General features: G+C 35.7%; 1 protein-coding gene across 1 annotated transcript; it reads left to right on the forward strand.

The window, feature by feature from the left end:
• The first annotated feature begins 2425 nt into the window (after nt 1-2425).
• LOC120073219 (putative F-box protein At1g65770) lies at nt 2426-4565 on the forward strand. The gene is made up of 2 exons (XM_039025934.1): nt 2426-3706; nt 4170-4565. The coding sequence occupies exon 1, from the start codon at nt 2535-2537 to the stop codon at nt 3669-3671; it is 1137 nt and encodes a 378-aa protein (XP_038881862.1). The 5' UTR covers nt 2426-2534; the 3' UTR covers nt 3672-3706; nt 4170-4565.
• Nucleotides 4566-11906: the final 7341 nt, after the last annotated feature.

Genomic DNA, 11906 nt, shown 5'->3' on the forward strand with positions numbered 1-11906 from the left:
ATATATTTGTGGACAAAGTTCAATAGGTCTTTTAAAAAAAAAAAAATGAAATGTTCAAGACATTAACATAATATAGTCTTTAAAAACCTTCTATGTCGAAACCCATTTATTTAATGTTGGGTGGGACCAATCCAAATTCAAATAATACCTTTAGACCCTTGGACTTGGTCTTCACTTTTTAAGATAAATTAGACTGGGTCAACCCAATTATGAAGGTAAGGAGAGAGAAGTTGGGAAAATCATGAGGATATTATGTAAAAATTGATTTATCCTTTTTAATTGTAGTTTCAAACTTAATATTGAATAACAATTTACTATTCTTCTCCATCGTAAAGACTTTTGTATACTTTAATAGCATTCAGGATTGAATTAAGAGCTTTATTTTTGTTATCAAATTCATATTATAAGCTTTATTGAATTGATATTAAATTATAATAAAAAAATAATAATGGTTGTGTTAAGGATGCTAATCCATCCTGAAACAAATACCCCTAATTTGAGATAAATTTTGTGTATCTAATTTTGGTGTTGTTTTACCTCCGAGGATTGTTCGAGGAATAAAGGTGGGGTGGGAAAAATTTCCCTTTTTTATAAAAAAAACTTATTATTATAATCATTATATATATATAATTTGATATGCAATTATTTCCTTCCACTAAGAAATTTGAGTAATTTCTCTTAAAATCTAATTATACATGTGAAATTAATCATATAAAAAAAGTATAGTGAGAAATTTAATAATTTAATTAAAACTTTTCAATAGTTATTTAAAGTCCCATTTGGTAACAATTTTGGTTTTGATTGTTGGTTTTTGAACACTGAGTCAATTTTCTCTCAATTTCTTATAGTGATTTATATTCCTAACCCAAGAGTTGATTTCTTAGTGATAGGTCTTGAAAAGAACTATATTTTAGTACATAACTCTCTTAATTTTATACTATCAATTTACATAATAGGTCAATTTTATAGGTAAAATAGTACCGAGAGCATTTTAGAGTCATTACAAAAAATTTGGATTAAATTGAAGCAAAAAGGACAAAGAATATAACCAAAGAAGCCATCGCGCGCCCCTACTCCCAAAAAAATGAAATGTGTGAGGATTCCCTTTCTGCGTAAAAAAAATGAAATGCATAATTTCACGGATGTAGAAAATGAAACGAGAGTGGGGATGGAGAAGTCATCGCGCGCCCCTGCTCCCCAAACATCTCTATTTGCTTTCACCACTTTGGTCTTTTTTTTTCAAAAAAAAAAAAAAAAAAATCTTCAACTTTTGTTCATTTTTTTCTTTCAATGCTATATGATTTTAGCCCACAATTTTAAGTAGAAAACTTACACCACATCAATTCTCATCAAGCTGGTTTAAAATATATATAAAAAATAATAATAAACGAAGATTTCATTTTGGTTCCTATATATTGAGACTTGTTTAACTCCAATATCTATGTATTCAATAAATTTTAAATGTAGTCTCTATTACCACTACAATAAAAATGGTTTTCCATGACACGAGGGTATTAGCCCAATTAAGTGGGAAGAGAGAAAAAAAGTGTCATAAATGCCAAGAGACGTGTTTTAGATGGAAAATGATGGAAGTATTAAAGAATTCTAAATTCATAAACTTAAATCCACTAATTTATTTCCCATATTGAATCCAAGAGAACTAAACATTAAAAGTAGAAGCGTACCTAAATCCATTGGAAAGTTAAAATATTGGGTAAATGATCTTCAACTCTAGATAAATCATGTTTTTTTCTTATGTTTGATCTCTTTAGTTTCTCCTCCTTTTATAGGTATAGGAAGAATTTTCTCTAATGGGATGACAAAAACCGAGTAATTTCTATTTGATGTTGGAGACCATTAATACGATCAACGTAATTCTAATTTATTTCCTCATTAAATTAGAATTAGTATGGTTATTAATATTTATAGTTCATATTCTTTTGAAATGTATAATTATTTAGCTCCTATTTATTAATTTAAATAACAGAAATCAAATCCATCCATTAACGAAGATGTGGGCTCATAAAAAAATTTCAACAAAAAAAAGAATAATTTTTTTTTTTGCATTTTTAAATATTTGATACTTTTTAGGTGTCACTAATTTATGACGACTATTTACTATCATTAATTATACAAAATCACTTTTTTGTATTTATTTTTTGCTATCATAAACATAGCTCAATAGACATAGTATTTGTACTATTGATCTCGAGATCAAAGTTCAATTTCCTCACTCCACATTTTAATTACAATAAAACCCAATCTCTCGAGATGATTGTGACTAGATAAGTAGTCTGTCAATATTTTGATAGAAGATGATATTTTATTATTCAAATTAGTCATTTGAAACAATTTTTTTAATAATTTCTTCATGAAAATTATTAGTATTATTTAACCAATAAATCAACTAAATTTAAAATGTATTGAAAGCAAGTATACCGTATACGGATACCAAAATTTAATAAGGTCCAAAGTATTCAGTTTGAACCGTAATCTTCATCCTTTAATTCCTTCGTCTCCAAGCAATTAAGTCGATGGAGAAATCTCGGGTACGGTGGTCCGATCTGCCTCCTCAACTCTGGCCGCTCATCGGAAAACGCCTTGATAATTACATCGACATCGTCCGATATCGCAGTGTATGCCGTTCATGGCGTGCTTCTCTTCCCCAATTGAACGCCATTTCTCTTCTTTCACCTCTCCGTCTCCCCCACCCCGCCGATCATCGATTCGAAGACGTTTTAGTTATCCGAAGAATAATCTATGCTATCAGTCCCCTCCATCATCATCAAATTTCAACTTCCCCTTCTGCTTCTCGTGCTTCCGAGGGCTGGTTGGCGAAGATCGAGACCACAAAGCTCGGTAAAATGCGATTTCTAAGCCCGCTTTGTACAGACTGGGTTAAATCCAAGAATCGAGTGTTTCAGAAGGAAGTCAACCTGCTGGATTTTCGTATTCATGAAGTAGCTAAATCATATATACTTAGATCCACTATTGGTGGTATTGTTCTCATAAATAAGGTTGTAATCTTCCCTGATTCTGCCTGGATCGATGTGAAGAAGAACTCCATTATTGTAGCAGTTCGTGTAGACGGAAAATTAGGGTTTACTAAATTTGGGGATAACAACTGGACGCTGATTGGGAACCCTAATTTTCAATTCGATGATCTGATTGTCTACAAAGGAGAAATTTATACCGTCAATAGACAGGGAACAGTTTTCTTGATTGATTCATCGATGAAATTGGTACAAATTTCTCCTGAATTGGGCATTTTCAGTAACCAGAAACATTTGGTTGAATGTGGGGGAGAAATTTATGTGGTGGATCGGTTTTTGGAGAGTAAGAAGAATCCAGAGTTAATATATTTCTTTGGTGAATCGCTTCCAAGTGTGGTTGATTTCAAAGTGGTGAAGCTGGAACAAGAAATCAGGGGAAGATCAAGATGGGTGGAGGTTAAGAATTTGGGAAATCAAGCGTTTGTTTTAGGGCACAATTGTTTTTCGGTTTCAGCAGCTGATTTTGAAGGATTTAAAGAGAATTGCATATATTTTTCTGATGAACTAAATTCTGATCTTGGCTATGGCTTTAGTACTCATGTATTTGACCTTCAGGAAAGGACGATTGTGCAAGCTCCTGCACAAATTTTCAGGGCACCTCCGATTTGGCTCCGTTGAGTTATGAATCCCATGGTATTCTGTTTCTTGCTGCTGTAAGTCGTCTTCTTCTTCTTCTCCATTATTGTGCCTTTGGATTTCATCAATTGTTTGTACTGTAAATAAACTCTCTGCCTGTATTCAATGGAAGCTGGAGATTGACTCAAGTAGTTGTTTATATTTATTTGCATGAGATTTCAAGAGAAATTTATTTTGTGGAACTTGAATTTTGTATTTATATTAATTTTGTGGAAAGTAATTACAATCTCTAATACATAATATTTTGATACTTTTAAAATAAACTATAGTCTTTAAGCTGGTTGATCTTCTTGGATGATCAGTCTTGTTGATCTTCTTGGATGATAATCGGCCTTTGAGTTTGTTGATCTTTTTGGAGGATTAATGTTCGAAACTCGTTTCGTGGAGTTGTGGAGTTGAACTTGAGGTGGTGTTGATGTTGATATTGATTTGATGCTGATGCGATGTGGTTCGATCTCTAATCATCTGATTCCCTCTCAGTTGTATGCGTACGCTTGATTTGAGGAAACGAAACACGTGGTGATCTTGGAGTTGAAGTCTTGGAATAATGCTTGTATCTTCGAAGAACTTCAGTCTTCAGTGTGGTTCAGGTGTGGTCAGCTTCAGGAGTCAGGAGTCTTCTGGAGCATATTATTCCTCACCAGTGGTTTTAGCTTGTGGTTCTTGTGATGACATGCTAGGTGCTTCAACTTTATAGCGAAGTCTTTAAAGGAATGGGTCCTCCACTGAAAATTCTCAATGAGTTCATCCAAAAGAATGGAGGTGAAAACCTCAGGGAGTACTCAATCAGTAATGTAATCCCATTAGAAATACTTGAGAAATGCTTAAATGAAAAAATAAATACCACATGTATTTTGGAGCAAGTAAAGGAGTCCTCGTTTATAGTTGAGGTTTTGGATAAATGGTGCACTAGGAACGACCTTTCGTAGGTATAAACTAAATAGGTTATGGCACTCGCCCCCAAAAAAGAAAAGCGACACAAACCTAAAAGAGGAACCTCACCGAAGCCTGTCGAGACCTCACGAGCAGAAGCTTCACGACATTTTCAAATCCTTTCGTCTCGTGCCTTACTCTGAAGTAATAGCTTAGATTAAAGTACGATTAAAGGGCGGGAATCAAAGTCAATTGCAATTTTTTATTGAATGAAAAGAGCCAATGAAAGATCTCGAAAAGTGGGATGATAGAGCTTAACAAAGGAAGGAGTTTGCAAAACGTTGCAAAGGATGCCATGTTGCAAGAAAGAAAAGGGTTAGGTCAACAAGTCAGAATGAGGAGAGCTTCTCTAGTTATAAACTTCACAGGTGAGCTTGGGCTTGGCCCTTGGGTTTGTGAGCTTCTCTACTTATAGAGTTCACGTTTGTGCTTGGCCCTTGGGTTTGAGGAGATTAAGTCTTCAACTTGTAGGTTGTGAAGATATGTTCAGTTTGTTGAAGCTTTGATCTTTAGTACTTGAGAGCGAGCTTAAGTCTTAGATGTTGGGAGCTTAAATCTTCAAAGCTTTAATATATCTTATGGTCTTCAGAGCTTTAGTGTCTTCTGATCTTAAGAGCTTTGATATGTCTTCTGATCTTCAGAGCTTTAGTGTCTTCTGATCTTCAAAACTTTGGAGGGATTATGTTCTTCAAATCCTTGAAGCTTCAGACTTCAGATCTTTAGAGAGTTTTTGCCTTCAATTCCTCTCTAAATGAAGAAGTAGGATCTCAATTCCTCCCCTAAATGAAGAGGTAGGACCTCTATTTATTGAGGTTTCTTATGGGTCTTACCTAGGTTGGGCCCAAATTGAGCTTGGCCTTTGGGCTCAATTAATTGGATTTGGATCTGATTTGACATTCGGGTCAAATTCAACTTATTTTTGGGTTTAGTTGAATTTTAACACAAATAATTAAATCAAATTGGGTCAAATTAATTTTATCTGATTCAACGGTCATGATGAAACCACATGGCGTTCTTGAAATTTGTCCTCAACTTCAATTTGGGACACATGACATCTCCTAGTCGGTCCCAAATTTGATGTTTTGAAATTTCGTCATTAATTTAGTGAATGACATGGCAGTTTGTGATTGGTCCAAAATTTCTCGTTCATGCTCCTTTCGAGATTTATGCACATATATGGGTGGATGAATCTCGAAAAATGTAATTTGAAATCAAAGTATGATTTTGACTTTTTTAATTTGATGTATCATCATGATCAAAATATGAGAACTTAGCTCAAATTTTTTATTTGCAATTTTGTTTGCTTGACACACTCTTCGTCAAATAAATAAAAAAAATGAATTTTAGTCATTGACTTTCTTGTTCCCAAGTAAACTCTAATTTGAACTAAAGTAGAATTTATTAATTTAAACTAAAGTAGAATTTATGCTCCACCTTAATATCAAATTGAATTTTGAGTAGTATTCCAAATTTTACCAATCTTTTTTTTTAAGAATATATTCAATTTGAAGTAAAATTCGACTTTGTCTTTCTCTTTACTTCTACTTTGATTTGATGAACCTTGGAGTGCACCCACATTTTGATTTGAGGAAACACTTAAATTATGCCTAAGTTTTGACATTGGGGTATAATTGAATCTCAAATGAACTTTGGATTGAGATAAAAATTTGGAATATGTCCAAATTTTATGATTTGAAGTGAAATTGAAGTCCAAAATTTGGTTTGGATAAGAATAGAAGAATGACTCCAAATTTTAGCTTAATTCCAATATTAATCTAAATTTTCATATGAAATTTGGATAGCTTTGGATTTTGCCTGAAATTTAGACTAAGTTTTGGATAAATTTGGATTTTACTTTGTACCTTTTTAGTTGAATATGGTGGAAATTTGTTTCAAGATAAAGTTCTTATACTACAAAGATCTTGAATTTGGATTCAATTGATTTTTTGACTGAACAACAATCCCCCTTTGATATGAATTTGGGCTAACAATCCATTGGATTTTCTTTTCATCTCAACCAATTTTAGCTAAAAATCAAAATTCCAAACTAACCATCCAACATTTTGAATTCAGTTTTGATAACATAATCTTATGAAATTTCAATAGATTATGAGAGAATCCCGTCAAAATTTAGCTATATATACTGGGCAACACACATCATTTTCATCATCTCGGTGTGGTGTTCAACTCTCTTTCATGTCACCTTTCTGCTTTTTTTTTTTTTAAACATCTTCTTTGATTTCCATAGCTCCCCAGCCTTCCAATGGCTTCATTTGATAAGGAAGAATGAAGTTGATCTTGAATTGGAGTTTTTGGATCGATAGTCTAAAAATAATCTTCTTTGTATTACCACTCTTGCTATTTCTGCATGCAAAGAAGCAGTTTCCATGGTCGCTGGCATGTATATGGCCATCATGGACTGTATATTACGATATCTTTACTACTTCAATGAGCGGCATCCAGCGGAGATGACCAATCATTGTTTATAATTCCTCAATCCTTTTCATTTTTATATCGTTGAAACGAGTGGGGATGACTAAGTAATGTCGCTGTCTGCATCATCGCTGTCGTATGGTAGAGGCCGTCGAAAGGGGTGATGTTGTTGTCCTCTTTTTTGGTTGCGATGTTGCTGCGATCTTTGAACGCTTCCCACATTGCCGTCTTTGGAAGTGGGTCATCTGCCACCGCTCACCTCTATGTTTGATGGGTGGTTGTCGACAAAGAGAATGGGTAGAGATTGAAGGCTGAGAGAAACTTTAGGGGAGGGCGACTGCAAGTGAGAAAGAGGGAGAGAGAGGAAAATTAGGGCTTTCTTCTTCTTTTCCTTTTATTCCTCTGTTTTCTTTCACTAATTTTTTTCTTAATTTTTTTTCATTTTTTTTCTTTCCTTTACGATCTCCCTTTCTTTTCTTTTCTTTCTTTCTTTCTTCTTCTTCTTCTTTAACTATCTTCTTTTCCTTTTTTTTTTCTTGTTTTCTTTCCCTAATTTTTTTCTAATTTGTTTTTATTTTTTCTTTCCTTTACGATCTCTTTCTTCTTCTTTTTTTTAACTAACTTCTTTTCCTTTTTTTCTTGTTTTCTTTCCCTAATTTTTTTCTAATTTGTTTTTATTTTTTCTTTCCTTTACGATCTCTTTCTTCTTCTTTTTTTTAACTAACTTCTTTTCCTTTTTTTCTTGTTTTCTTTCTTTCCAGTTTTCTTTCCAGTTATTTTTTTAATTTTCTTTTATTTTTTTCTCATTTTCTTTTATTTTATTTCTTTATTTTTTTTTAATTTCATCTTATTCTTTTCATTTTTTTTTTTTAATTTTCTTCTTATCTTTTACTTTTTTTTTCCTTTTATTTTTTCTTTTCGGTTTTCTTTTCATTTTTTTTCCTCTTCTCTTTTAGAAACGAGTCAAACTTAGACAATGAATTGACTCTTAACATTTTTTTTTTTGCAATTCCGCCCTCTTTTTTTTTTTTTTTTTCCCTTAATCTTTTTGATTCACCATTTTTTAACAACTTGCCCCCACCATTTTTTTAGTACAGGAGTTACCCTATTAGAGTGGTGAAGTAAATGAGGTGGCAACATCGAACCAAGCTTGAAGATGAGCAATTTTCAAGAAATTGAAACCAAATACACTAGACTTTAAAGGTGGAGTGTACCAAACTTGAGTGAAGCCACACTTGAATTTTGAGGATAAAGTGAACACACTTGAATTTTGAGGATGAAGCAAAGCCACACTTCTTGTGAAGATTGAGCGAAGCCACATTTGACTTGTGAAGATGGAGCGAAGCCGCACTTGACTTGTGAAGATGGAGCAGAGCCGCATTTGACTTGTGAAGATGGAACGGAGTCGCACTTGACTTATGAAGATGGAGTGGAGCCACACTTGACCTGTGAAGATGGAACGGAGCCACACTTGACCTGTGAAGATGGAGCGGAGCTGCACTGGACCTGTGAAGATGGAGCGAAGCCGCACTGGACCTATGAAGATGGAGTGAAGCCGCACTGGACCTGTGAAGATGGAGCAAAACCGCACTGGACCTGTGAAGATGGAGTGATGCTGCACTGGACCTATGAAGATGGAGCGATGCCGCACTCAACCTGTGAAGATGGAGAGAAGCCGCACTCGACCTGTGAAGATGGAGAGAAGCCGCACTCGACCTGTGAAGATGGAGAGAAGCCGCATTCGACCTATGAAGATGGAGAGAAGCTGCACTCGACCTGTGAAGACGGAGAGAAGCCACACTCGACTTGTGAAGATGGAGGAGCATCGATGGAGCCTCTAAACTTGAAGATGGAGGAGCATCGATGGAGCCTCTAAACTTGAAGATGGAGGAAAATCGATGGAGCCTTTGAACTTGAAAACGGAGGGGCATGCAATCCAATCCTTGAACTTGGAGACGAAGAAGCAATAGTGCAACCATTGAAAGGCATCAATGCAACCATCGAAGTTAGAGTTGTAAAAGCAATAGTGCAACCCTTGAACTTGGAGATAGGGAAGCAGCAGTGCAATCAAAGCAGCAGTTTGATCTTCAAACTTGGAGATGGGGAAGCAGCAGTGCCAACATCTTTGTAGAAGAGGCAAAATTGCAACAACTTTTAGAGAAGGAGCGAAGCTGTAGGGAATAATATTTTTTAGGGAAACGGGGAAGTCGCACCAAACTTGAACTTTGAAGAGGAAGAAATGAAACATCCCAATTTATCTTCAAAGAGGAAGTGTTGAAGACTCCAAACTTGACTTTGAAGAGGAAGTGAAGCGCCATTCCAAGTGTGTGCTTTTTATTTACTGTGTTAGCTCCTTAAAGGGATAAACATCTTCAATTTATTGTGTTGCCCTCAACAGGGATGAACATCTTCAATCTGTTGTGTAGCACCATATGTAGGGTGATTGTGGTACTTTTTTTATGGATTGAACCTAAATTTCTTTAAGTTGCCTACGTACCCTTGAAGAAAGGGATCAAGTCATGATGTAGTTCGAATTTTTTTTTTTGTTCACCTTTTAAGCTCATGCGGGCCAGGAGCACCATGCAGTTTAGGCTCTTGTGATTAGGAGCTTCTACATTTAAATTTCAAAAGCTCTAATTTCATCATGGCTTTAATTATCCTCTTCATTTGTAGGATTCATCAATATGATGGGTTTTGGCTGCACCATCAAGGAACCTTCTGTATTTATATCAATAAACAACTTCATCTTCATGCGTGAAGGGACACGACTGTGAATCTTCTCGCCATTTTTTCTTCATGAAATGATGTTGCCTTCAAGATTTTCATCCTTTCTTTATGTTGATCGCTTGTTATCTTGAGATGATCAAAAGCAAATGTTGAAGGTTGATCTTTTTTTTTTATGTATTTATACTTAGTCTTCTGAAAGCTGAAGTTCGAGTAAAAGTAGTCATTGGACATTGGTTTCCTTCTTTTATCGTGGCCATACTCAATCTTTGAAAGACTAAAGTTCGAGTAGTTGAAGGCTTGATACGATTGAAGACAAAAACTCTTTTCTCCCTTTCTTTTGAGTCATCAATTTCTTCAGTAGTTATATGATTGTTGTCGACTTCCATTATGTTGACGGCGTGACATGCAATAACTTCTGATACTTCATCTAGATGATTATTGAGAAAATTTTTTGGGAGAAATTCTGCCAAAGCTACCGGCCATCGAAGTTGAGGAAAGTCTTCGTCTTCTTCCTTAGCAAGCTTAGGCTTCCATGCCTCATTTTCCCCTTTCTTTTTATGAACCTTGTTCCTTCTTCTATAGTTTCGATAGGAGCGCGACTCGTTTTGGGTGGAATTTGGCTGTCTTCTTTTTCGATGAGTCATTGGGTGGAATTTGGCTGTCTTCACCCTTCATTGTCATCTTCAACAGGATCATCTTTGCTTCGTAAATTTGTTGTTAGAATTTCTTGTTGGAGCCGAACGACTATAGGCTCAAAAGTCCCAAACTAGATGAAGCTTTCTCTTTGGTCATGAGACGCAGACGGTGTTGGGACACTTGAAATCATCGCTACTGCCACGTGATTTGTTTGAGCTATTTCATTAAGCTCTAGCTCAATCTTCTTTTCACGAGCCAACTTTAGAATCAACACCTTCAGCATGAAGCACTTTTCAACTGGGTGACTAACGACTCGATGATATTTACAGTAGTTAGGATCATCTACTTTTCTTGCTTGTTCCGGTCACTTGCATTCTTGTAGTTGAATAAGTTGTTTCTCTAATAATTTCTCCAACATGTCGGCAACATCAGAGTCCGAGAATGGATAAACCTTCTCATGTCTTTCTTTGAGAGCTGGGCGATGCATCTAGTCGTCATCATGCTTTCTTTTAGACTTTGTTTCTTTTCCTTTGGAGGAAAGTTTCAGCGGGGTCATCTGAATGACTATAGATTCTCTTATGACACTATCCACGATCTTTTCAGTGTTCTTGGCTTCATTCTTGTATTTTCTCCCTTTAGGGACTAGAAAAACTTTAGTTCCCCTATTGGCGATGCTCAGCTCCATATTCTGAGCGCGTGTTGCCCACTCTTCAAATATACGAGACTTTATCCCTTGCAGGATGTAGAGAACTTCCCAGTGCATGCCTTGGGTGCATATCTCCACTGTAGATAATTCAGTGAGTCTATCTTTGCATTCTAGACTCAGAGCTCTCCATCATTTGATGTAGTCGATGATTGACTCTTCTTTTCGTTGTTTTGTATTCATTAGCTCTATCATGCTAACGATGCGCCTTATGCTGCAGAAGCGATTGAGGAACTCTCTCTCCAACTGTTCCCAGCTGTCAATCACTTCTGGCTTTAGATCAGTATACCAATCGAAAGCGTTTCCTTTCAAGGTACAGATGAATTGCTTGACTAGCTAGTCTCCTCTGGTTCCTGCATTTTCGTAAGTTTCAATGAAGTGAGCAACATGTTGTTTTGGATTACCCTTTCCATCAAACTATTGGAACTTTGGAGGTTGATACCCAGCTGGCATTCTTAGGTTGTCGATTCTCTTGGTGTATGACTTGGAGTACAAAAAATAAGTTTGCAACGGTCCTCCTTACTGAGCTCTTATGGAGTTTGTGATCATATCCTAGAGCTATTGAACTGACAAGGAGGCAACAGAGGTGGATTGTGGTGGCTGACTTTCCTGCAAGACAGTCTTTCCTTTATCATTGACTTTTGTAGCTGGAGATTGACTCGACTCAGTAGTTTCTCGACCTTGTATTTGACCTCTTAAAGTAGCGATTTCATGATCTCGCTCTTCTACAACTCTCATGAAGAGATTTATCTCTCTCCATCTCTGCCATGGCCGACTCAACCGCT

This window comes from Benincasa hispida, chromosome 3, assembly GCF_009727055.1.
Source record: "Benincasa hispida cultivar B227 chromosome 3, ASM972705v1, whole genome shotgun sequence".
NCBI classification, from domain to species: Eukaryota; Viridiplantae; Streptophyta; class Magnoliopsida; order Cucurbitales; family Cucurbitaceae; genus Benincasa; species Benincasa hispida.

What these genes read in the sequence shown, in the direction of transcription:
- LOC120073219 (XM_039025934.1), top strand. Translation starts at nt 2,535, where the DNA reads ATGGAGAAATCTCGGGTACGGTGGTCCGATCTGCCTCCTCAACTCTGG.